At 41.1% G+C, this 27,463-nt stretch overlaps 1 protein-coding gene across 5 annotated transcripts in view; it reads left to right on the top strand.

The window, feature by feature from the left end:
- Positions 1 to 27,463, top strand: part of VEPH1 (ventricular zone expressed PH domain containing 1) — a 189,048-nt gene that overhangs the window by 107,129 nt on the left and 54,456 nt on the right. For 2 of the 5 annotated variants that reach the window (XM_029075193.1, XM_029075201.2), the window contains exons 7-9: positions 696 to 916; positions 16,546 to 16,755; positions 17,720 to 18,114. In XM_029075193.1, the coding sequence (XP_028931026.1) occupies positions 696 to 916; positions 16,546 to 16,755; positions 17,720 to 18,114 (826 nt within the window). Of the gene's footprint in view, positions 1 to 695; positions 917 to 16,545; positions 16,756 to 17,719; positions 18,115 to 27,463 lie in introns of those variants that run through there. The other 3 variants (XM_029075215.1, XM_029075220.1, XM_029075228.1) reach the window with 3 other exon arrangements.

Genomic DNA, 27,463 nt, shown 5'->3' with positions numbered 1-27,463 from the left:
CCAGGGTAATTTCTTTTTGCCGAAAACAGTTTAAAGCAAAGGGGTTTTTCCTCTTGGTTGAAGTTTGACAGAGAGCCTGTGTGTCCTAGACTTTCCCCCAGTGTTCTAGAAGGCAGTTTGAAAGTGTGATAACATGGTTTATTTTCTGGTGCTCATATCTGCTTGGGATTCACCCAAGGGGTGGAATTATTTAACTTCAGTCACCTCAGAAGCAGCTGCCCTCCAGCTCCTCCGGTTTGTTTGCTGTTCCTCCTGGGACTTTGGAATGTAGCCCACCTCCCGCCTCTGGCCTGGGACTCCCTCCCACAGCCGACAGACTGTCACTCTCCTCACCTTCAAAGCCCTACTAAAATCACAACTCCTCCAAGAGGCCTTCCCCAATTAATCTCTCATTTCCTCTACTCCCTCTGTCTTCTGCGTCAACCGTGCACATGGATTTGCACTTTTTATTCACCCCACCCTCAGTCCCACAGTACTTATGCACATAGCTGTATTTTATTTATGTATATTAACATCTGCCTCCACTTCTGGATTGTAAGCTCCTGGGCCAGGGACATATCTACCAACTCTCTTATATTGGACTCTGCCAAGCGCTTAGTTTAGTGCTGTGCACACAGTTAGCCCTCCACAGATATGGTTGATTGATTAAAGCTGTGATGGGCTTCAGCTAACATCTCTTTCATTGCACTGGGCAGGAAAAGGCCAGAAGCTCTCTGATATACCTGGTGAACCAGTTGGCTAATGTGGAACATTCGTTTCATCATAGTCTCCTGCTGGAGATTAAGAACATCACCGACACCTTCTCATCTATTTTGGGGCCCCAGAGCCGGGACATCTACCGAATGAGCAATAGTTTCACCACCATCGCTAAACTTCTTATCCAACAACTGGGAAATGATGAGGTCAGAGGCAATAGGTAAACCTAAAATTTTGAATTATTCATCCAATGTCATTTCTAGTATAATGAATTGTGTGGATTGTGTGAACTAAGCAAGCTTATAAGGGATTCTTTGGAGTGCTTCAAAACTATAGAAAATAACAAAAAGATAAGGTGAATTAAATAAAAATGACCATAATATCTTTGAAGCTCTTACTATGTGCCAACCACTGTAGTAAGCTCTGGAGTAGATACAAGATAATAAGTTCAGACACAGTCCTAAGCCCACAAGAGGCTCACAGTCTAAGAGAAAGGGAGAACAGGTATTAAACTTCAATTTCCAGGTGAGGAAACTGAGGCACAGGGAGGATAAGTGACTTGCCATTATCACCAAGCAGGGATTAGAATCCAGGTCCACTGACTCCCAGGCCTGATCTCATTCCACTGGGGAATACTGCTACTAAAAACATGTGCTGTCTCCTCTTCTTAAATACCCAGGAAACTCTAGCCAGGGATAAGGAAATTTGGAAGGAAGTTAAACAGAGGAACTGGGTGTTGAAATCTACCTGTCACCCCAGGAGCTGATATACATGTGGCTACTACTTACACAGGGACTGATCATCATCACCAGGAGCAAATGTTCAGAGTCTGTGTTCCATGAAGGAAAATGAGCTTTTATGCACTTTCAAACACTAGGGCAATCCTCTAAGAACTGCACGTTTATGTGAAGCAAAGTTAATTCTTTTAAGTAACTCTTGGCTCAGGATAGTTTGACGCAGAGACCTTTAATGAGTTTTTTTTCCAGCATTATAATTGAAAGCATGTGATACTTTCATAGCACTGCCCCCTTACATGCAAAACTACAGATCTTTCCCTTCATAAAGGTAACTGACAAAAAGAAACCAGACTTCCAGTGTAGGATGTGTCTATCTCTTCAATCAAGGGGGAAGTCTACTCAGTCGAACAAACAAAAAACAGCAAGCCTGAACTGTTGCCATTTGTAGCGTAAAACAGACTAAATGTGTGAGCTGCAGCTTTTGTTATTTATTTGTTCATAGCACTAGAACAGCTTTGCTTTTCCCCCTTCTTTTCTGAAGAAGTTAAGTCTAGCATGTGGCACCATTTATGTTCCATCTGTTATTCATTTGTCCATTTGTCCTTTTTTTAAACAACATTTATGATGACCCGAAGAGCTGTAAAGGTATTTCAGGAATTTGTTTGCCAGTAAAGGACTTGAGCGAGACACCAAATATCAGCCTTAGGAACAATAAAGGCCAGACAGTTTGATGTTCCATGAAGGCTGTTTCTTGGACATTGGCAGGATCCTAGCTCTTAAGAGCTATTTTGAGGAATGGAATTATGACTCTGCCAAGGTATCTCAATCCTGTCCTCTGGGGTGTAAAATGAGGCTAATAATAATAATAATAATAATTTTGATATTTGTTGAGTCTTTACTATCAATCAATGATATTTGCTGAGTGCTAACTGTAGAGAATACTTAGGATACAATCATAATAATAGCATGGTATTTGTTAAGCACTTTCTATGTGCCAAGCACTTTTCTAAGTGCTGGGTAGATACAAGGTAATCAGGTTGTCCCATGTGGGGCTCACAGTCTTTATCCTCATTTTCCAGATGAGGAAACTGAGGCACAGAGAAGTAAAGTGACTTACCCAAAGTCACACAGTTGAGAAGTGGTGGAGCTGGGATTAGAACCCATGACCTCTAACCCCGAAGCCCGGGCTCTTTTCACAGAGCCATGCCGCTTCTCAATAACTACATATCAACCACTGTGCTAAGTGCTGAGGTAGGTAACAATATAAGCAGATCAGAAGCATTCCCTAAGACACATGGGGCTCACAGTCAATTCTCAGTTTAAAGATGTGGAAACTGAGGAATAGAGAAGTTAAATAATAATTATGGTATTTAAGTGTTCTATGTGCCAGGCACTGTTCTAAGCGCAGGGGTAGATACAAGATAATCCCATTGGACAAAGTCCCTGACCCACAGAAGGCTCACAGTCTTAATCCCCATTTTGCAGATGAGGGTATAGAGGCACAGAAAAGTTAAGTGACTTGCCCAAGGTCACACAGCAGACAAGTGGTGCAGTTGGAATTAGAATGCAGCTCCTTCTAACTCCCAGGCCCATGCTCTATCCACTAGGCCTCGCTGATATAGTCACAGCATTCAGGAGACAGATCTGGGATTAATAATCATAATAATAGCAATTATAGTATTTGTTAGGTGCTTACTATGTGCCAAGCACTATTCTAAGCACTGGTACAGATACAAGCTAATCAGGATGTTCCAGGTGTGGCTCACAGTCTTAATCCTCATTTTAATAATGTTGGTATTTGTTAAGCGCTTACTATGTGCAGTGCACTGTTCTAAGCGCTGGGGTAGACACAGGGGAATCAGGTTGTCCCACATGGGGCTCACAGTCTTAATCCCCATTTTGCAGATGAGGTAACTGAGGCACAGAGAAGTGAAGTGACTTGCCCACAGTCACACAGCTGACAAGTGGCAGAGCTGGGATTCGAACTCATGACCTCTGACTCCAAAGCCTGTGTTCTTTCCACTGAGCCACGCTGCTTCTCTATTTTACAGATGAGGTAACTGAGGCACAGAGAAGTTCAATGATTTATGCAAAGTCACACAGATGAGAAGTAGCGGAGCCAGGATTAGAACACATGTCCTCTAACTCCCAAGCCCGTGCTCTTTCCACTGAACCACGCTGCTTCAGAAATGATGGTATTTGTTAAGCGCTTACTATGTGCCAAACACTGTTCTATGCGCTGGTATAGATACAAAGTAATCAGGTTGTTCCACGTGGAGTTCACAGTCTTAATCCTCATTTTAACTGAGGCAAAGAGAAGTTAAGTGACTTACCCAAAGTGGCAGAGCTAGGATTAGAACCCATGACCTCTGACTCCCAAGCACAGAATCTTTCCACTAAGCCAATCCCAGGCTGAGCCCTTTCCACTAGGCCACACTGCCACTGCATGGCAAAGCTTCGCCCAGGAAATAAGTAACCTGCTCTCTGTTGTATCAGGGTGTCTGCAAACTGAGAATGAGAGGGACAAGGAGAGAATGGAGTAGGAACATTGCTTCTCAGGTTCTCTTCCAAATCAAGAGTGTTCATTTGGGGATTTTCCTCACAGAATCACAGCCCATGATCACCTTTGGAATCTCATCACCTCCTCACCTTCCAACATCTGACTGGGACATTCTACCTGTCTGGAGCTAAATCTGCCTGCCCAGCTTCAAACGGGCTTGGCTTTGGACAGGCAGAATGAGTCATATAGTGGGTTGAGACGTGGGGAAATTATAGAAATGGGAAAGATGAAAGACTAGCAAAGAGGGAATTCACTGGGGAAATCCCTCGGTAAAATATTTTAAAGAAAATGTTTGGAAAGCCAATTTTAACTATGCGAGATCCCTGAGTAGTGATTTGTTGCAAAACATGAGATAATAGCAATGTTCAAAACACAATTTTCCTAACTGGTTATTGAAATAAACCAATAGTCACCTGAACACCAATAGTTTTGCCTCCCATTCCCAGCAAGGGACCACATTCTAGTTATCTGACTATATCTGATCTCTTAAGTTTGAAAACAGGGACTGTGTGTACCAACCCAATTTTAATTGTACTCTAACTGTACATCGAGGAAAGCAGCATGAAGTAGCGGATTGAACATGGGCTTGGGATTCAGAAAGTCATGGGTTCTAATCCCAGCTCCACCACTTGTCTGCTGTGTGGTTTGGGGCAAGTGACTTAACTTCTCTGAGCCTGTTACCTCATCTGTAAAATGGGGATTTAAGGCCGTGAGCCCAATGTGGGACATGGACTGTGTCCAACCCGAGTTGCTTGTATCCACCTCAGCACTTAGTACAGTGCCTGAAACATAGTAAGTGGTTAACAAATTCCATAAGTATTATTAATATTATTATTATTACTCTCCCAAGTGCATAATAGAGTGTTTTGCTCATGGCAAGTATGGTATTGTATAGTATGGTATTTTGATGGTATTGATGCCTCTTTGTTTTGTTTTGTTGTCTGTCTCCCCATTTCTAGACTGTGAGCCCATTGTTGGGTAGGGATTTTCTCTGTTGCCAAATTGTACTTTCCAAGCTCTTAATACAGTGCTCTGCACACAATAACTGCTCAATGAATATGATTGAATGAATGAAAGTGCTCAATAAATACCATTAATTGATTGACTGTTTACCACAGATTAGCACAAGTGCTTAGGCAGTGCTATTCTTAAAAGTCAGTTCTTTATGATGACATAAAATATGTAATGCATCTCTGACATAAATGTACATATGGGGAACGGGAAGGGTAAAGGTAGGGAGAGATAGGTGGGAGAGAGAGAGAGAGGCATGTGAGCTGATAGAGAAGAGCAGAACCTATCGAAAATGCCACTACTGTGTCTGTCCTATGGGCCATCCAGCTCAATTATTTTATCTCTATAATGCTTAATAATGTGCCATTCAGTTTTCCTGTGTTTCTCTCTGGTAAATCCACGTATTCATACATAGCCCTCTTGAATCTGCTGAAAGTTTTGATCAGAACCACTACCAGTTATAGCATTTCCCGTATTCTTACCACCCACTGTGATAAGAAGTTAAGAAGAAGCAGCATGGCACAGCAAATGGAGCACGGGATTCAGAAGGTCATGGGTTCTAATCGCAGCTCCACCACCTTTTTGCTGTGTGACCTTGGGCAAGTCAGTGAACTTCTCTGGGCTTCAGTTTCCTCATCTGTAAAATGGGGATAAAGACCCTGAGCCCCTTATGGGACAGGGACCGTGTCCAACCTGATTACCTTGTACCTACACCAGCTCTGAGAACAAGTGCTTGTTACATAGTAAGTGCTTAAATACCATTATTATTATTATGCGTTTCTTTCTTTTGTTTTTAAAATACTACACCTTCAAGCACTTAAAATTGTGTCCTTGTCTCGGTGTTGTGGGATATGGTGAAGGCATTCCCAGTCTCTGTCCTTCATGACTTTGGGGAATTCAATTACAGGGGGGATCCCTCAGTAATAATAATAACAATTAGGTGGGAGGAGGCAGAAGAGGAGCCCATGAAAGAGACTGAGTAGGAGTGGCCAGAGAGATAAGAGGAGAATCGGGGAAAGGACAATATCAGTGAAGCCAAGGTTGGATAATGTTTCCAGAAGAGGGGCGCGGTCCATTGTCAAAAGGTGCTGAGAGATCGAGGAGGATTAGGATGGTGTAGAAGCTGTCGAATTTGTCAAGAAGGAGATAATCGGTGACCTTTGAGAGGACAGTTTCAGGACAGAGGCAGGATGTGGGTGAGGGGATGGCAGGGAAATAGAATGAGATCAGTGTACGGTGTGAAGGTTAGTATCAGGGGAGAGAAGTGAACGTTCTGGGTTGTTGTCGGAAATCACTGAGGTGAGAAAGGAGGTCCCCTCTCAGAATTGCACCTGGAGAGTTTGCAACACTCTACCAGCCTCAGCTATGGGAGGGAGAGTCAAGCAGAGGCCTACCCGTTCCATTCCTACCTTGGGCAGTGGCTACCGAGTGTAAGGCAATGTGCTACGGTCAAAACTTAACTGGGCAGGGCAGCAGCAGCACAGGAGAGAGTCAAGGGCAGACACTCAATTTTACTGCAAGGAAGAAAACAATCGTAAACCACTTCCGCATTTTTACTAAGAAAACTCTATGGATGCATGCCAGAATGATTGCAGATGGGGGAGTGGGGGTGTTCTGGGAGAGATACGTCCATCGAGTCACTATGGGTCGGAGAAGACTCGACAGCATAAGACAAGACAAGATAGAACGGTGATTGTGTGCTTTAAAACTAGTAGTAAGGAGTAAGGTAAGTAAGGAGTAATGGTAAGATAGGGGAATATTCATTCAATAGTATTTATTGAGCGCTTACTCTGTGCAGAGCACTGTACTAGGTGCTTGGAATGTACAATTTGGCAACAGATAGAGACAATCCCTGCCCATTGACGGGCTTACAGTCTAATCGGGAATTGTGTGGCCTAGTGGATAAAGCACAGACCTGGGAGCCAGAGGACCTGGGTTCTAATCCCGGCTCCATCACTTATCTGCAGTGTGACCTTCGGCAAGTCACTTGACTTCTCTGTGCCTCGGTTTCCTAAATTGCAAATGGGATTCAATGCCTGTTTTTCCTCCTACATAGACTGTGAGCCCCATATGGAACAAGGACTGTATTCAGCCTGATTTACTTGTATCTACCCCAGTGCTTAGAGCAGTGCTTGGCACTTAACAAACACCCATTTAAAAAACCTAAGTTTCTGTTTGATGCAGAGGTAGATAGGCAACCACTGGATGTTCTTGAGGAGTGGGGAGGCTTGGACTTTTAGAAAGACGGATTTTTAGAAAAATGATCCAGGCAGCAGGGTGAAGTATGGACTAGAATGGGGATAAACAGAAGGCAGGAAGTTCAGGAAATAGGCTGACCCAGTAGTCAAGCCAGGATTGGACAAATGGTTGGATCAATGTGGTGGTAGAGGAAAGGACCACTTTTAGCAATGTTGTGAAATCTCACATCTTCTCCTGCCTTCAAGACATCTTTACTTAGATGTCCTCCCGTCACTTCAAACTTAATGTGTCCTATGCAGAGCTCCTTATCATCCATCCCAAACCCTGTTCTCCCCGTGACTTTCCCATCATTGTAGACATCACCACCATACTTCCTGTCTCACAGCCCATAACTTTGGTATTAATCCTTGACTCCTCTCTGTCATTCAACCCACATATTCAATCTGTCACCATATCCTGTCAGTCCCAGGTATGAAAATCTGCCTTTTCCTATCCATCCAAACTGCTACCACTTATTATAATCGTTCATCCTATCCCTCCTGGATACTGCATCAGCCTCCCTGCTGACATCCCAGCCTCCTGTTTCCCTCCACTCCAGTCCATACTTCACTCTGCTGCCTGAAAATCATTTTTCTACAAAAACGTTCAGGACATGTCACCACCTCTTCTCAGAAAACTCCAGTGGTTGCCCATCCACCTCTGAATCTAACATAAACTCCTCACCATTGGCTTTAAAGTGGTCCATCACCTTGCTCCCTCCTATCTCACCTCACGTCTCTCTTTCTACAACCTTGCCCACACATTTTGCTAACCTTTTCACCGTGCCTCGATCTCACCTGTCTCGCCACCGACCCCTAGCCCACCTCCTGCTTTTGGCCTGGAGTACCCTCCCTCCTCAAATCCAACAGACAATTGCTGTCCCCTATTTCAAAGCCTTATTGAAGGCCCATCTCCTCCAAGAGGCCTTCCCAGACTAAGCCCCACTTTTCCTTATCTCCCACTCCCTTCTGCATCACCCTGACTTGCTCCCTTTGCTCTTCTTCCCTCCAGCCCCACAGCACTTATGTACATATCTGTAATTTTATTTATTTGTATTGATGTCTGTCTCCCCTGCTCTAGACTGTTAGCTTATTGTGGGCAGAGAATGTCACTGTTTATTGTTGTGTTGTACTTTCCCAAGTGCTTGCTACAGTGCTCTGCACACGGTAAACATTCTATAAATACAATTGAATGAATGAATGAATGAATGAAGGTAGAACTGACAGCATTTGATAACACTGAGTATGGAGGTTAAATGAGGGTGATGAGTTGAGGATAATGACAAGGACTTGTGCAAATACTCCTAATTCATCTATTTATATTAACATTTGTCTCCCCCCTAGACAGTAAGCTCCTTGTGAGGAGGAAATGTGCTACCAACTCCGTTGTATTTTTCCAAGTGCTTAGTACAGTCCTCCGCACACAGTAAGCATTCAATAAATATGATTGATATTCAAATTAAATATCAAATATCTCAAATTTAAGAGGACACAATGTTTCTGAGAGGTCTCCCTCTCTAGACTTTAAGTTCATTGTGGCCAGGGAATGTGTCTAATAGGTTGTTGGGTTGAACTCTCTCTCAAGTGCTTAGTACAGTGTTATGCACATGGTAAGTGCTCAATAAACACAACTGATCGATCGGTCTTACTCAGTACTTGAACAAATGCTTTCAATGTGTTGAAATATATTGGCAGCTTCAAAATGGATCTGATCGGGATGAAAGACAATCCTCAGGACTTGCACACCTAATTTGTCCAATCACTTTTTTATTCAAATATAGGTCGACCCATGAACATTCTCAATTGTACTAAAACAATTTCAAAAGGATGACACGCTATATTCAGATTTCTGAAATAGTTTCATATTTGTGTTATTCAATCAGGAAAAAGGTGGGAAATGCATTATGTTAGGCATTCACCTATTGTAAAAGGTGTTTGATTTCATTTAATTTACAACTATAATAAATGCTTTAGGCAAAGAGACAACAGGGGATAGATCATAAAGTAAACGTCAAATTCACTGGTTCATCTTTGCCTCACTGAAAAATGTATATTATTTATCCATAATTTACAAAAATTTGAATTAGAAGAAAGCACCTGGTGTCAAGAGCAATCAGACTTAAAAAGAATGTGTCAAACATAAAAGGCATGTATAATTAATTCTCTTTGGAAGGCTCAGTAGCTATCTCATTGAAGAGGTGAACCATTCTGTTTTCCTCAGCCAGGAAGGAAGATAGATCTGGGAAACCTTGGTACATACCTCTCCAAAGTCTACAAAAACAAATGCACCATCCTAAAGATAATGATGTACAAAGGGGAAAAGCACTGTTACAACAAGAGCTGTTTTACATACAATCTCAACTGAAGATTTAGATTTCATTGGCCCTGGATCCTGAATTAGCTATTAAAATCAAAGGAGTAATTTGTATCCTGAGAGAGGATATCTCTATTTGTATCTCTATTTCACTGAGACAAGGATTGCCTACAGCACCATCTGAGGAAGCAAATCAGTCTCACAGGGAACAATCCATCAATCATTCATGTTTACTGAGCACTTACTGTGTGCAAAGCACTGCACTAAACGTTTGGAACAATGTATGGAATGGAACCACATATCTACAATCCTACAGTTCTAGGTATATTCATTCATTCAGTCAGTCAGTCAGTCGTGTCTATTAAGTGCTTACTGCGTGCAGAGCACTGTACTAAGCACTTGGAAAGTACAATTCAGCAATAGATAGAAACAATCTCTACCCAACAACAGGCTACAGTCTAGAAGGGGGAGACAGACAACAAAACAAAACAAGTAGCCAGGCATCATTAGCATCAAAATAGATAAATGAAATTATAGATATATGCACATCATTAATAAAATAAATAGAATAATAAATATGTACAAATATACACGTGCTGAGGGGCGGGAAAGGAGCAGAGGGAGGCAGTAGGAGCAATGGAGAGGGAAGGGGAGCAGAGGGAAAGGGGGGCTCAGTCTGGGAAGGCCTCCTGGTGGGGGTGAGCTCTCAATAGGGCTTTGAAGGGGGAAGAGAGCTAGTTTGGCGGATGTGAAGAGGAAGGGCATTCCAGGTCAGTGATAGGACGTGGGCCAGTGGTTGACAGCGGGATAGGCGAGAATGAGGCACCATGAGGAGGTTAGCGGCAGAGGAGCAGAGTGTGTGGGGTGGGTTGTAGAAGGAGAGAAGGGAAGTGAGAAAGGAGGGGGCAAGGTGATGGAGAGTTTTGAAGCCAATAGTGAGGAGTTTTTGCTTCACACAAAGGTTGATAGGCAACCACTGGAGATTTTTGAGGAAGGGAGTGACGTTCCCAGAGCGATTCTGTAGAAAGATAACCCCTGCAGCAGAGTGAAGTGTAGATGGAAGCAGGGAGAGACAGGATGTTGGGAGATCAGAAAGAAAGCTGATGTAGTAATCCAGTAGGGATATGATGAGAGATTGTACCAATAAGGTAGCAATTTGAATGGAGAGAAAAGGGAGGCTCTTGGCGATGTTGTGAAGGTGAGACCGGCAGGTTTTGGTGATGGATTGGATGTGTGGGGTGAATGAGAGAGCAGAGTCAAGGATGACACCGCGGTTGCAGGACTGTGAGATGGGAACGATGGTCGTGCTGTCCACAGTGACAGGGAAGTCAGGGAGAGGACAGCGTTTGGGAGAGAAGATAAGAAGCTCTGTCTTAGACATGTTGAATTTTAGGTGGCGGGAAGACATCCAGGTGGAGACATCCTGGAGGTAGGAGGAGATACGAGCCTAGAGGGAGGGGAAGAGAACAGGGGAGGAGATGTAGATTTGGGTGCCATCTGCATAGAGATGCCATGGGAACAAATGAGTTCACCAAGGAAGTGAGTGAAGATGGAGAACAGAAGAAGGCCAAGAACTGATCCTTGAGGGACCCCTACAGTTAGTGGATGGGAGGGGGAGGAGGAGCCCGTGAAGGAGACCGAGGATGAACGACCAGAAAGATAAGAAGAGAACCAGGAGAGGACGGAGTCTGTGAAGACAAGGTGAGATAAAGTGTGGAGGAGAAGGAGATGGTCGACAGTGTCACAGGCAGCTGAGAGGTTGAGGAGGATTAGGATAGAGTAGAAGCCATTGGATTTGGCAAGAAGAGGGTCATGGGTGACCTTTGAGAGCAGTTTCAGTGGAGTGGAGGGGACGGAAGCCAGATTGGGGGGTGTCCAGGAAAGAGTTGGAGAGTTGGAGTTGAGGAATTCAAGGCACCGAGTGTAGACGACTCTTTCAATAGGAAGTAACTGAAGCCCAGAGAAGTGAAGTGACCTGTCCAAAGTCACACACTGGACAAGTGGCAGAGCTGGGATTAGAAATCTAACTTCCAGGCCCAGGCTCTATCCACTAGGCCCCACTGCTAGAGACTTTCCCATCAGCCCCTACTCCTACTATGGGACAGGCGTAACAGAGAGGAGCCCTAGCCATTTCCTTACCACTTGCCTGATAAGTATAGTGCTCTGCAAATAGTAAATACTCTACAAATGTCACTGATTGATTCAGTTGGAGGGAGAAGCTGCTGAGTCCCCACCCCATTGAGATTGCCTACTGTCCCGGGAAGAGTGAGATGCTATAAACACCAGCCTTCTCAGGGTATTAGGAAGAATATGGCTGCAGCTAAAGTGACATACATCCCAAGTCTTGAAGAACTTGAAATTGTGCTCCTCTAGCTACAATACCCCAAGAGAAGTAAGTAATATGATCTAATGAAAAGAGCACATGCTTAAGAGTCAGAGGACCTGGATTCTAATCCTGGCTCTGCCACTTGCCTGCCTCAGGCAAGTCTATAGACTATGAGCTCGTTGTGGACAGGGAATGTGTCTTCTTATTGTTATATTACACTCTCCCAACTGTTTAGTAAAGTGCTTTGCACACAGTAAGCACTCAATAAATACAATGGAATGAAAGCATTTTAACTTGGTGCCTCAGTTTCTTCCTCAGGCAAGTCTATAGACTATGAGCTCGTTGTGGACAGGGAATGTGTCTTCTTATTGTTATATTACACTCTCCCAACTGTTTAGTAAAGTGCTTTGCACACAGTAAGCACTCAATAAATACAATGGAATGAAAGCATTTTAACTTGGTGCCTCAGTTTCTTCCTCTGTAAAATGGGGTTCAAAACCTATTCTTTCTCCTGTTTAGACTGTGTGTCCCATGGTTTTTTGTGATGGTATTTGTTAAACACTTACTCTGTGCCAAGCACTGTTCTAAGTGCTGGGGTTGATACAAGGTAATCGAGTTGTCCCACATGAAACTCACAGTCTTAATCCCCATTTTACAGATGAGATAACTGAGGGACAGAGAAGTTAAGTGACATGACCAAAGTCACCCAGCTGACAAGTGACAGATCCAGAATTAGAACCCATGACCTCTGACTTCCAAGCCTGTCCTCTTTCTTCGAAGCCCCTGTGTCTGATCTGATTAGCTTATACCTAGTATTTAGCTTGGCATAGAATTATTTTTTCAACAGTTCCACAGTTATTTTTAATGATGTCTGAAAGTGTCTCATTCCTATTTCTGTACTTTTTCTCAGTGCTGTGTATAGTGCTTTGCACACAGTATGTGCTTAATGTGCTATTATTACCATTATTCATTAATTCAGTAGTATTTATTGAGTGCTTACTATGTGCAGAGCATTGTACTAAGCACTTGGAATGTACAATTTGGTAGAGCTGGATTGGGGCAATAGTTGGTTTATTTGAAGATTCCATGTGAAAAATTCATTTTGTGGAAATCTTTAAGATGGGAGTTAGTGGGCTATCAGATTGTATTTCTCACATGTCAGTAACTGGAATTGGTCAATGCTGGTGTGGCCACTTTTAAGGGACGTGATGCTTAGCCCTGATTGATGCCCTTCCTTAAACAGAAACTTGCCGAGCAGTCAATCCCAGTGAATTCCAAGCTAACAAACTGGGCTATCATTTCTAAAGTATATCGCAAGTGCAGCCAGAGTTATGAAAAGCACAGGAATCACTTCGAAAAATTCTATTTCCTATCCTGAAGGGAAGATATTTTTAAACTGAACTGCTATCAGCATAAACAGCTCACCTCATCCATGGCTGAAATGAACTCACTCAGTGTTTAGAGGCTCCGAGCAGTTCTTCTGTAGCCCTTAAAAGCACGACTCGCACAATTGGAAGACATAGATGTTGGAGGCATCTGATTTCAGTGTGAGTCTTAGCTGCTGAAAGATACTGGGTTATTCAATAACTGACAAAGGGAGAAGGAAAACATCTGAAGTGTGGTGAACATGACACCAATCCAAGGAAAATGTTGTAGATGTTTGATTTGAACTACATCTCTTCTTTTCTCACAACACAACAGTGCAGCAATACAATGTTCTGCAAAGTACCTTGGGCCAAGATTTTCAAACATTAACTAATGTTATTTTTCTTTGATTTACAGAGCAAGCAGGAAAGACTGCCAATTTTCCCACCCCCTGCCAGGTTTATAGTCTCATCTTCCTTGCTTAGTAAAAGTTTCGGTATGTCAAAAGACCAATTTGTTATTGAGGCAAGCCTAGACTTACACAAGTGGGAGGTAATGAGACCTCCCCCTGGGCATCTCTAGAGATCTTTTTTTCTGATTTTGCTTGGCAGTGGACACCTAAAACCATCCTCCTGGAAATCTGATGTGTCTGAGGAATAAAAGGATTGTGGAATTATGGCCAAGTTAGTGTTTTGGGGATTACAGCACTTGGCAACCATTTCCGTATAGTTCTCCCTCAATTTAAGATGACAAATACACACACACACACATACCCAAACACACCCTCTTAAAAATATTTCCCTCATTTAGAGGAAACCAGTAGGACCTTGTTTATTCCTGGAATCTTTCTCATTTCAAACTTGGTCATTCTCTTCCTACTTCATCTCCTTAGTCTCAGGAAGGTAGAAAGGAAGCTTGTGGAGAAAGAGAGAAAAGTCAAGATGAATGCTAGCAATCCCAAAATACTCTTCTCTCCCCATGCCGGTACCCTTTCACCTTGCCAACAAGTCTTCATTCCAACCTTCACTACTGGGTGAAATCAAACTGAAAACTCCCAAAGTCGTATTTTTGTTTTGTTTATTACTGTGCCTTTGTGTTTCAGGCCTCAGTGGTTTTTTAGAAATTAAATGGGAATGAAGAATTACAAATAGTGAACTATAGACATCGAAGGCCAGAGATAGTGCCTATGTAGTTTATTGTTCATTCATTCATTCAATCGTATTTATTGAGCGCTTACTGTGTGCAGAGCACTCTCCCAAGTGATTAGTAAAGTGTCTGCCTGCAGCAGGTATGCAGTAGATACTACTAGATGGTTGACCGAGATGCAAAGGAGGAGCCTGGTTACCAGCAGTGGGGAACTATAAAAAATCTTGGATATTTTCTCCTTTTGTTAATGCTCCTTAGTGAGTACCTACTGTATACAGAGCAGTGTACTAAACATCTGGGAGAGTACAGAAAGAGGTAGAAGACCTGATACCTTCCCTTGAGAATTTAGAATGTATTGGGACTGTAATATACAATATTTCTTCACATAGTTTAATAATTTACATTTCTTTTCATATCTCTGTAGCTTATTAGTCTTAACAGCATTCATGTGTACTCACTGTCTATATATTAATTCTGTAGAGCATATCCAGTGGTAACCTTGTGAAGAAGTTACTCTATTTTTCCTGTTGCCATAGAAGGAATGGATAGTGCATTTGTTAGTAGCGGTTCAGTTACAAAGATCATTTCTATGACGTGGATTTAGGGAATTGGTCTTTTAATTCTTCTAAGCCTGTTTTCTTGTTCAATAGCAATATAAATTTTCACTGTGAGAACCAATGGTCAAACTGGTAGTTGAGGTGTGGGCGTAGATTTATTTAGGATCTGTTAGTACTTGGCCTGTTTGCTCTGAGGGAGTTCTAGGTGCGTTTGTCTCTGTCTGTTGGTATTATCCTACTTGGTGATGCATGGTTTTCCAGAGTGTCTTTTGAAAGTCTAAGTTGCTTCTCAGAGATTTTCTTGGTGTAGTGACAGTCCTGGAGCAAATCCACAAGGAAAGTTCCCCTAAGACATCATTTCTTTCATTCTTTCAGTATCTTCCCTTGTCCCCGTCCATGCTTATCTCCTCTCAGCTCTTCTTTCAAGCCTTACATCAGGGCAGCCCGGCTTCTCGGTGGGGAAAGGGAAATCATGCCCACTGCTACCACCGTGGATGGAGAGGAAGGGAAGGAAAAACGAATGTGGTGCTCTTCTGGCTCCTTGTGAGGAGTTACGTCCATCAGGGGAATTTCCCTTCATAACCCCCAAAAGCCACAGGTGTTGCCTCTCTGGGAAACAGAGAGGTGGTGGAGGGGGACTTTAGGAGAAGTTACGTGGGTGGAGAGAGACAGGTTTTTGAGGGAGGGGTAGAAGCCATTTACAGAATCAATCAATCAGTTGTATTTATTGAGCTCTTCCTGTGTGCAGACCTTAGTATTAAACACTTAGGAGAGTAAAACAGAGTTGGTAGACACATTCCCTGCCCACGAGAGACTAACCGTCTAGAGAGGAGCTTGTAGACTAGAGGATATTCCACCTCTCTCTTCCCTGGCTCCATTCCTTTCTTGCTAGACCAACAACTAATATAGTTTAAACCACTGAGACAATGGTGGATGTGGTGAGACAATGCAACAACTTAGCAGCTTCTCTGGCAGGACTTTAGCGGGTAAACAGGTCGTAGCTCAAAATAGCGATAATCCTTCTTGGGATCCACACAAGCACTTGGGAGAGTGCAACACAATAGAGTTGGTAGTCATGATTCCTGACAATTATGAGATAACAGTTTAGTTGGTGAAACAGGTATTAACCTCAGTATGTCTGGTTACCTGACTCTTGAAGGAAGTTCTTTTTTTCTGTATCTCTCATACTCTAGTTTTAATCCAATATTTGCTTTCAATGCCTCTGGTCCTTTGATAAAGCTTGGGCTAAAAATGCCCCCAAAATACATTAAGGAATCAGAAGAAAACCCACTCAAATGAGGATAATTATTTTATCAGATACATATTAGAGGTTATAATGAAAAGTAGTAAAAGAGGAGAAGCAGCATGGCTTAGTGGATAGAGCATGGGCCTGGGACTCATCTGTAAAACAGGGATTATGACTGTTTGCCCCACTTGGACTTGAACTGTGTCTAACTTGATCTACTTATATCTACCCCAGTTCTTAGTTCCATTCCCGGAATATAGTAAGTGCTTAACAAATTCCATTAAGGCAAAAAAAAAGTATTTCAAAGACAAGTGTAACAGCATTTAACCCAGTGATTTTTACTTCTTTAGAACAGAAAGGGTCACTGAAGCAGAGTCCGTTGAACAGTTGAAAGATGTCAAATCTGCAGTAAAGGAAATTGAAGAAGAAGAAAAGCTCCGAGATAAAGCACAAGTTTTTGAAGAAAAAATAAGTATGGAAAACAGCACTCCTGATTCTCTCCGCCGACATAGTTTAGGCCAAGTTCCCAAAGAAGAAAGAAAAGATATAAGATTTAACAGGTATACTTATGAAAAATCAGATTTCTTTCCAGTTCTGCAATAAAAACCTTTTGGGACCAAATTAAAATATCTGACTTTCATAATTCTCACCCCCAGAACTTTCATTCTAACCAGGTCCTTTTGAATAAATCAGCGATCAACTCTTCTCCAAATGCTTTAATATAGCTAGGCCTCCCTGCAATTACCTAGTCAGGACAGAGATATGTGACTATCCCTCTAGGCAGTGGGCAGGGAATATATCTTATATTGTATCATATGGTAGTCTCCAAAGAGCTTAGAACAGTGCTCTGCTCAGAGTAAGTCCTCAATAAATATGATTGATTGATTGACTGAATATTAAATGTGCCTGAAAACTAACATTAACAGTGACTACTCAAACCCTGGATAGATATTTTTAAGAAAGACAGCCAATATTGTCAGCTAAAGATTTGATCACTTTTCACTTGATCGCCTTTATGGAGTACATCTTCAGCTTTGAAAAAAATAATATTTATTTACCATTTACTAAGCACTGGTGGAGTTACACATTCTATCAGGCATAATCTCTGTCTCCCATGAGACTCACAATCGATTTTATCCCCATTTTACAGATAAGGACATACTGACCAAGGGAGGTTTAGTGGCTTGCAGGTTAGGGAAAGTGGTGGAACTGACATTTGAACCTTGATGTCTGGATTCAGAAGACTATTGCTCTTTCCAGCAGGCCATGCTACTGAAGGGCTGTTTTGTGAAATGATGTATTTGTTCATGATGTCACCAAAGCCAGTTAATTACCATGGCTTTGACTATTTGTTAATGGCTCATTCTCTGTTCTGTGAATATCTGTGACTTTATCTCCTTAGCCAAGCACCTTGAAAACAACTTTTAAAAAATCTTTTTCCAGGAAGTTAGCCTCTTGATTGTCCTTATCTTCCTTGTTAAGTGACCGCTATTGCTTAACACCTTTATATTTTCCTTTGTTTAGGACCAAAAGTTTAGCTCTAAATGCAATCCGCACAAAGTGTTTGAGTTCAGACGATGGACAAGACATGGGAAATGAAGATATAACATCCCCCCTATCTTTCTTGGAAACAGATCTTAGCCAAGAAAATGACAAGTTGCCCTTAAATACAGACAATGAAGAATCACAGCTGGAAAATCTTTCAGTTTCACACCCAGGTATTAAAGGTCCGGAATCAGAGAATTTGCTAGAATCACTTAAAGAAAACTATCCCAGAGGAACTCTGGAGTCAATAGAAAGTCATACACAGTACCAAGATAAGCTCTACTTGCACTTAAAGGAAAATCTCAGTAAAGTAAAAGCATATGTCACAGAAATTGGGAAGAAAATTCCAATTCCCGATCAGTGTATTATTGAAGGTAAGATTTCTGAACTTTTCAAATTTGAAAAATTTTAGAGGAATTAAATAAATTGTGCTAGCTCTAGGGAATGGTTCGCATCAACCAGTAAAGATAAATTCAGTAGTTATAGTTGTTGTAGTAAAAGCATTTATTGAGCACCCATGAGTACCAATGCACCATACTGAACACTTAGAAAAAACAAATCAAGCAAGCGACACCTACCCTACTCACAAGGAGCTTACATTCTAACAGGGGAGACAGCGGTAAAATTTACAACAAAGTAATAAAAAAAAATGATGTACAATTTAATAAACATTCATTCATTCAATCGTATTTACTAAGCATTTACTGTGTGCAGAGCACTGTACTAAGCACTTGGGAAAGTACCATAGACAATAAACAGTGACATTCTCTGCCCACAATGAGCTCATGGTCTAGAGAGGGGGAAACAGACATCAGTACAAATAAATAAAATTACAGATATAACAAGAGCTGCCGGGCTGGCGGTGGGGAGGGGGAGAGCAAGGTGAGCAAGTCAGGGAGACGCAGAAGGGAGTGGAAGATGAGGAAAAGTGGGGCTTAGTCTCGAAGGCCTCTTGGAGGAGATGGGCCTTCAATAAGGCTTTGAATGGGGGGAGAGTAATTGTCTGGCAGATTTGAGGAGGGAGGCCATTCCAGGCCAGAGGCAATTTATAATGAAGTTTTGAGAATGGGTATAAATAGTTATGTAAGTTCAAGTGTCACATAATAATGGCAGCCATTTCACAAACAGTTCATAATAATAATAATAATAATAATAATTGTGGTATTTATTAAGCATTTTATATGTTTCAAGCACTGTACTAAGCACTGGGGTGGATACAAGCAAATCGGGTTGGACACAGACGCTGTCCTGCTTGGGGCTCACAGTTTTAATCCCCATTTTACAGATGAGGTAACACAAGCACAGAGAAGTTAAGTGACTTGCCCCAGGTCACACAGCACACGAGTGGCAGATCTGGGATTAAAACTCATGACCTTCTGACTCCCAGGCACATGATCTATCCACTATGCCAACATACTTTCACTGATAATGAAATACAGGCTAAGAGATGTTCAAATTAATTTTCCAGGACCATGTAGTAATACCATGTAGTATCACTTATCCACAGGATTTGAAAGAAACTTCATCTATATTATTGAAAGCGTATCTTCTTTCCAGAAAGGTTTTGTTCTTGTGGGAATTTGAGAAAAAAATACCATAAAGTTCCTTCATTAGTTGTCAAAATTCATGATATTTCTTACCATTTCCATGAATTACGCTGGGAATTTGAGCACAGCCTGGGTGACTTGGAGTGTTGCCTAAAGTGTTGAATGAATCCATCATTTTAAAAACATAAGAAATAGTGTTTTTTTTTATGAAATAGTATGTTCCCTGCCGGGTAGCACTAGAATCTTAGCATTTGGTTATTTTAAAGTGTGTCATCATTTACACTACTATAATTTCCTGGAACCTCTTTCAGAGTATTCCAGGGAAATTCCTGGAGCAGGGACATACATGTGGAATGGAAGTTCTATGACTCACCATAAATGCATCCACAGAGCTGCAATCATCTGATCACACAAGGGACAGGTTGTTTGAATTTCTGATATTTCAAAACTACTTCAGTCGATGATGCAGCAGTCGATGATACTATTATCATTTCCCCCATTACAATATGCAGATATTTCATTTCTGTCCTGAAATGAAAACTACTGAGAAAAGAAGAATTATGATTGATTCATTTATAAAAGGCAAAGTAGAAATAGATTTTTTTTTTAATTTTATAAGAAAAATCACTAGAGAAGAATTCTCAAATAGAAATAGGTTTAGAGCATTAGGTATATAGTATTGTATAGAAGCAGCGAGAACAGCGTGGCTCAGTGGAAAGAGCACGGGCTTGGGAGTCGAAGGTCATGGGTTCGAAACGCGACTCTGCCACTTGTCAGCTGTGTGACTGAATCATCTGCATAGGGAACTCTGTTATATTGTACTCAGCACAATGCTCTGCACATAGTAAGTGCTCAAAAAATATGATTGTTTATCATTCTTCCCAACTGAAAGCTTATTGTGGGCAATGAATATGTTTACTTATTGTTGTATTGTACTCTCCCAATCACTTAGTACAGTGCTCTGTACACAGTTCGTGCTCGATAAATGTGATTGAATGAGTGATTGATAGAGATGGTAGTTGAAATGGTGGGAGCAAATAATTTCTCTAGGGGAGTGGGTGTGAATGGAAAATAGGAGGCACAGAATTGTAACGAGGCACTACTACAGTCAGAGACTGGGAAGCAGAGGAGAAACTGCTGAAAGACACTGAAAAGGAGCAGCCAGAGAGAAAGAAGGTGAACCAAGAGAGGACAATATCAGTGAAGCCAAACCAGGAGAGGACAGTGTTCAGTGAAGCCAAAGTTAAGCAGTGTTTTCAGTGCTTAGAACAGTACTTGGCTAGTAAGTAAGCACATAGTAAGTGCTTAAAAAGTACCATTATTATTTCTAGAAGGGGGTGTTGACAGTGTTAAAGGCTAATGAGAGGTCAAGGAGGATAGGATGGAGTAGAGGCCATTGGATTTGACAAGGAGTTCACTGGTTACTTTAGAGAGGGCAGTTTCCATGGAGTGGAGGGATAAGAAGCCAGATTGCAGGGAATCAAGCAAAGAATTGAAGAGGAAATTGAGGCAGTTTTTTAAACAGTGCACTCAGAGCTTGGAGAGTAATTGTAGCAGGGATATGGGGTGGTAACTGGAAGGGTGCTAGGGTATCAAGGGAGGTATTTGTTAGGGGATACATGGACATGTTTGAAGGCAGTGGGGAAGCAGTCATTGGAAAGTGAGCAGTTGATGTCCATCAGGGAGAGAAGGGAAGAACAAGTGTTTTAATAGAGAAGTAAGGGATGGGGTCAAAGGCACCTGTGGAGGGGGTAGAGTCTAAGAGGAAGTGGGAGATCTTCTGAGAAGGATGGTAAAGTCACAGCAGGAGAAGGAGGAGGATGAGGCTGGAGAATCGGAGGGGAGATGTTATGGAGATCACAACTGGTATTTACAGTTTTTTTGATGAAGTAGTTGTCTAGGTAATTAGAAGGAAGAGATGGGGACCAGAGAGCTTGAGAGAGTAGTTTTACTGAAATACAAATAATTTGAGACAACTGATGACCTCACAAAAGTACATTGTCACCCAATCCAGAATAAAGGGCTTTTTCCAGATAACCTTCATTTCCTCTCAGTATAGGAATTGGTTTCTGGTCTTTCTGTGCCCTCTGTCTTTTGAAGGGAATTGTTATTTTTCTTTTTTTTCTGGTTCATCCCTAAAAATGCATAAAGACTCTATCCCTTTTTGAAGTTGTGATCCTATATTTACATAAAAATTTAAGTAAATAAAATCATTGCCTCCCATTCCTTGGGGAAAATGAGTTCCCTGACATGGTAGGGCAATACTCAGTGGAAAGAGCATGGTTTTAGGAGTCAGAGATCATGGGTTCTAATCCCAGCTCTGCCATCTGTCAGTTGTGTGACTTTGGACAAGTCACTCAACTTCTCTGGGCTTCAGTTACCTCATCTGAAAAATGGGGATTAAGACTCTGAGCCTCAGGTGGGACAACCTGATTACCCTGTATCTACCCCAGTGCTTAGAACAGTGCTCGGCACATAGTAAGTGCTTAACAAATACCAACATTATTATTAAATGAACCCTGCTCTTTCTCAGTCTATTCACCTCTGTCTCTTTATGACCAGGACCTTTGGTATATTCCTTAGTGCTGACTTCAATTTTAGTCCATTGTGCTTCTACTTCCTTCCTCCAAGGACATTTTTTTCATTTCTGAGTACTAACTTCTTCCCCCTTCATGACTGTTGAAAGCACACACAGACACACACACCATAAAATTATGTGTATTGTAATTGGCTTCTCATATAGCTATACATCTATAAGGTGGCAGCAGAGAAACTGAATTTTGCCCTGTAGGAAGCTTAGTATTGATATTATATTAAATGAAATCTCTTCCTCTTAACCACTGAATTAATAAATATAATCTTAAATCTCTGAAGAGCCAAATCTAGCTCAAATAGGCTTTCTCTTAAAGATATAGTATGCCTCAACTTTCCCATCACAGCAAATCCTGACATAGTTTTTCAAAGCTTTGCTCACAGATGAACTGTAACCTATAATGATCATTTAACATTAATACTAATAGTAATATGATTATGGTATTTGTTAAGAGCTTACTATGTGCTAAACATTGGGGTGGATACAAGCAATTTGGGTTGAAACAGTTCCTGTCCCACTAGGGGCTCACAATCTCAATCCGCAGTTTATAGATGAGGTAACTGAGGCACAGAGAAGTAAATTGACTTGCCCAAGGGCACACAACAGACAAGTGGTGGAGTCGGCATTAGAACCCATGACCTTGTGACTCCCAGGTCCGTGCTCTATTCACTATGCCATGGTGCTTCTCTGATCCTCGAACATTTAGGAAAAATAAATGAACCAGTTTTATTGGAAAAAGAAGATAAGCCAAAAAAAGTGATGTTTATTTTAGAAAATTGATATTTGGTGCTTCCTTAGCATTAAAGTGGAGTGCCGTCGAGGAGGAATGTTAATCCCTGAGAGACCACTGTGATTAAACACACACAATATTGAATTTTGTACTTATTTATTTTTACATCTTAAATTGGATGATCACACACATTATTTACATTTTCCTGTCCATATCCTGTCATTTTATTCGCTCACCTGTAGAAATTCCTTTACACTGTGATTGACTTATTTACCCCACCCTCATCCCCACAGTACTTAAGTACATATCTGTAATTTATTTATTTATATTAATGTCTGTCTCCCTTTCTAGACTTTAAGCTCCTTGTTGGCAGAGAATGGGGCTACCAAATCTGCTATATTATACTCTCCCAAATGCTTAGTCCAGTGCTCTGCCTGCAGTTATAGTTCAATAAATATGATTGATTATGCTTCAAATATGGCAGCTACCAAAGTAAAGCATTGTGTTCTTGATGTGAAAAAGAATATATAAATAAGTGGAGTAATTTCTCCTTGAGATCCAAAAATACAGAAAATGCCTGGAGCTTGAAATTATGAAAAGATGCAACTGTCATTAAAGAGTACATCTAGCCTGATTAGGAAATGATCCAAAGATCTTACAGTGCATACCTAATGATAAGTGAGAACAAAATTTAAACAGCCACAAAAAGAGTTTTTGTTGAATAGTCTCATTTCCTGAAAGTCATTCAATCAAACAAAGCTGCAACATTTGGTTAGCTCTTTCTTGGCTCATGCGATTGTGAAGAACAAATCATTTAGTCATGGAAAATTTCTGAAATGATTAGAATATTATGCCACTTGACATATTCATCAATAACAATAAGAAACATTTAATACCAGAGAAAAAATGAGAATTGTAAAAGGGAATATCATATGTATTGTTCACTGTTACATTATTATAGGTGAATTTTAATATGACCCTGCCAAAGCTGTACCAACTTGCTAAGTAACCCTCCTTGGTTGAACCTTTTGGGGTACCTATCAATCAGTCAATCGTACTTACTATTTACTGTTTTCTTGGGAAAGTACAATATAACAAAGTCTGTAGACATGTTTCCTGCCCGCAACAGGCTTACAGTCTAGAGGGGAAGACAGACATTAATAAAAATAAATAAATCACAGATATGTACATAAATTCTGTGAAGCTGAGGAAAGGGTGAATAAAGGGTGAAAATCCAAGCACAAGGGTTATACTAGAGGGAGAGGGAGAAGAGGAAATGAGGGCTTAGCCAAGGAAGGCCTCTTGGAGGAAATGTGCCTTCAATAGAGCTTTGAAGGTGGGGAGAGTGATTGTAGGAATTGAAGAGGAAGGGTGTTCCAGGCCAGAGGCAGAAATTGAGTTCTCCAGCATTTTGGGGGGATAATGTGGCAGCTGACATCAGCTGCTCTGTACCTTAGGACATCTTACAACAAATCACCCATCTTCTAGGTAGGTAATATCTTGTATGTTATTAAGTATTCACCTCCTCTACAGTTTATTCATGCTCATAGAGCAATTATCTCATTTTCCACACATATTTTCTCATCTTTCCTGAAAGTTCAAAGTAAAAGCTTTTCCTTATGGTCCTTCACAACTAATTGGACTTCTCTTTGTGAGTAGGTAAAAAAGGGTTAAATTATACTTGTGCATTCATGTAAATCCAACGATGACTCTAGAGTTCTTTGTTTTAAAGGATGATACTCCTGAGTGTAAGATTGTGTCCATGAGCAGATGTGGCTAAAAAGACAAGGGGGTCCCCTGGAATCTCCTGAACATCACACACCTATAGAAAGAGTCCTTTGCTGTGCTGCCAGAACTCTGGAAATCAATCATTTGTTTATTCATTTACATTCCCATACAAATTACCATATACATTCTCAACAATATCTCAGAGATGTTTTCCAGAAAGTGTACTTTCCCCTTTCCCCTTAAAGCCCTATAAATATCCATCTGTTGAATATTTATATTCAGGTCAAATATGAAATTACCCATTTATATTCAAATACACATTAGTCTTTCTGATAATCCAGTTCCTAAATCAAATATTGCTTAAATTATCTTTTGAGGAATCTATCTTCTTTTGGGGTCCAGACCAGAGGTTTGGTAAATTTAATTATTGTAGAAGAAATTTGAGAGTCCCTAAACTGAATATTCAACTGTTTAAACTTTTAAACCTTAATTTGGGTCAAGTAAGGTGACAGTTGAAGGAAGAAAGAAGGTTGCATCAAATCATAGCAAATGAGATTTAAATTCCATATTTTGTGCTATCTGCTGTCATTGTGAATAGCAAAAAAGAGTTCAGCGGAAAATTGATCTGCTTTTAACAGTTGTAAAACTTTTCATTTATGGAAAACTTTAAAATCAAAATTTTCTTTTTTTTTAAATTATCTTATGCCTTAAAATTGTGTTCTAGGGAATTAAATCAATACATTTTTATTAATTGAAATTTGAGCTCACAACCCAATCCCTTTAAAAACATATGGGCATACCCCATAACGCAGTCAAATATCTACCTTCAAAAGGCAGATGTATCATTAATGACTGTATCATGGGATTTCCCATGGACTTATATGTTTTCAATTGGGATCTGTTACCGAATATCTTGAAAAATAAAATGAAATTCCTTTGCATGCAATATTCCGTATCATCAAATCTCACTAAACTGTTATTTATTCTCTATTAAAGTAATTCAAAGCCAAACGTTACAACAACAATTAAACTAGGAGATGTATGAATTCATTCATTCAATCGTATTGAGCACTTACTGTGTGCAGAGCACTGTATTAAGAGCTTGGGAAAGTACAATACAACAATAAACAGTGACATCCCCTGCTCACAACAAGCTAAAGGTCTAGAGAAGGGGGAGACAGACATCAATAGAAATAAATAAAATGACAGATATGTACATAAGTGCTGTGGGGCTGGAAGAGGGGAATGAATGAATGAATGAGCAAAGGGAACAAGTTAGGGAAATGCAGAAGGGAGTGGGAGATGAGGAAAAGTGGGGCTTAGTCTGGGAAAACCTCTTGGATGAGATGCACCTTCAGTAAAGTTTCAAAGAGGGGGATAGTAATTGTCTGTTGGATTTGAAGAGGGAGGGTGTTCAGCCAGAGACAGGATTTGGGCTAACGTTGGATGGCACGACTGGCAATATCGAGGGACAGTGAGAAGGTTAGCACTAAAGGAGTAAAGTTTGAGGTGAGGAAGGAGGGAGCAAGGTGATGGAGTGCTTTATAGCCAATGAGAGGAGTTTTTGTCTTTTCAGTAAGTGGACGGGCAATCACTGGAGTTTTTTGAGGAGCCGGATGACATGTCCTGAACATTTAGGATTAATAATAATAATAATAATAATGTTGGTATTTGTTAAGCACTTACTATGTGCAGAGCACTGTTCCAAGTGCTGGGGTAGATACAGGGTCATCAGGTTGCCCCACATGAGGCTCACAGTTAATCCCCATTTTCCGGATGAGGGAACTGAGGCCCAGAGAAGTGAAGTAACTTGCCCAAAGTCACACAGCTGAGAAGTGGCAGAGACAGGATTCAAACCCATGACGTCTGACTCCCAAGCCTGGGCTCTTGCCTCTGAGCCACATTGCTTCTCTATTATTCTCTAGATTCTTACACTTCGCAGGAGCCTGCTGAGTGTGGTTGTGATTTGTCAGCTCAGAGAAATATGTCCATTTCAGGTTGAATAAAAAGCCTACTTTTCTTCATGAAACAACTTGTAGTAGGCTAAATCCTTTTGATTATCTCTGCACACCTTTGAATTCATCTCTTTATTATAGCCTTCTTTAATAAATTCATCCATTTTCTTGAAAACTGATGCCAACTTTTTAATCCAAAAATCCCAGTGGGGGGTGGAGTTTATGTTCTAGCCTCAGTGGTTGACATAATAACCTCCTTCTCCTGCTCCTGTTCCATGTCCAGAAGAAAGGCTATCTCTGCTATTGTTTGAAAGCAGGATAGAGTCAGGATGAGGTAGAAGGGACAGATATTTTAGACAAATTTAGACAGCCTCCTCTATTTTGCAGCTCTATAGGCAAGGAATGAGTCTGCCAATTCTAATGTATTGTCCTCACCCAAGCTCCTACTTTAGAGCTTCTCATAGAGTAATTGCTTAATTTTTCAATGGTATTTATTAAGTGCTTACTGTGTGCCAGGCACTGTACTAAGCACTGGGATAGATATAAAATCATCAGATTGGACACAGTCCATGTCCAATATAGGGCTCACAGATCGGTAACTGAGGCATAAAGATGTTGTGACTTGTCCAAGGGCATACAGCAGACAAATGGCAAAGCCAAGATTAGAACCCAGGTCCTCTCACTTCCAGGCCCATGATCTATCCACTAGGCAATGCTGCTTCTAATATGAACTGCTATTGATTGATATTGGTAGTGGTATTTTTAGAGCACTTGACTGTGTTCAGAGCACTGTACTAAGCACTTGGGAAACTAGTTGACATAATCCCTGCCCACAAGGAGTTTACAGATCACAGGGGGAGAGAGACATGAAAATGGATTGTGGCTAGGGGAAATAGTTGAGTAAAATAATATTCACATAAACAGTGGGGGCCGGTGTGAGTAGCGATGTTCTAAAGAAGTACACGCCCTGTGTATGGTGAACACAGAAGAGAGGTAGGATAGGGGAAATGGAGGGCTTAGTCTGGGAAGGCTTCTTGGAGGAGATTTTAGGAGGGTTTTGAAGGTGGGGAGAGTGGGACTGTCGGATATGAAAGGGGAGGAAGTTCTGGAAGCAAGGGAGGATGTGATCAAGGGTTTGGGGATAAGATAGATGAAATCAACTTATAGAGA

Source organism: Ornithorhynchus anatinus, chromosome 1 (genome assembly GCF_004115215.2).
Source record: "Ornithorhynchus anatinus isolate Pmale09 chromosome 1, mOrnAna1.pri.v4, whole genome shotgun sequence".
Classification (NCBI taxonomy): domain Eukaryota; kingdom Metazoa; phylum Chordata; class Mammalia; order Monotremata; family Ornithorhynchidae; genus Ornithorhynchus; species Ornithorhynchus anatinus.
This window is presented reverse-complemented; position numbering and strand designations above follow the sequence as displayed.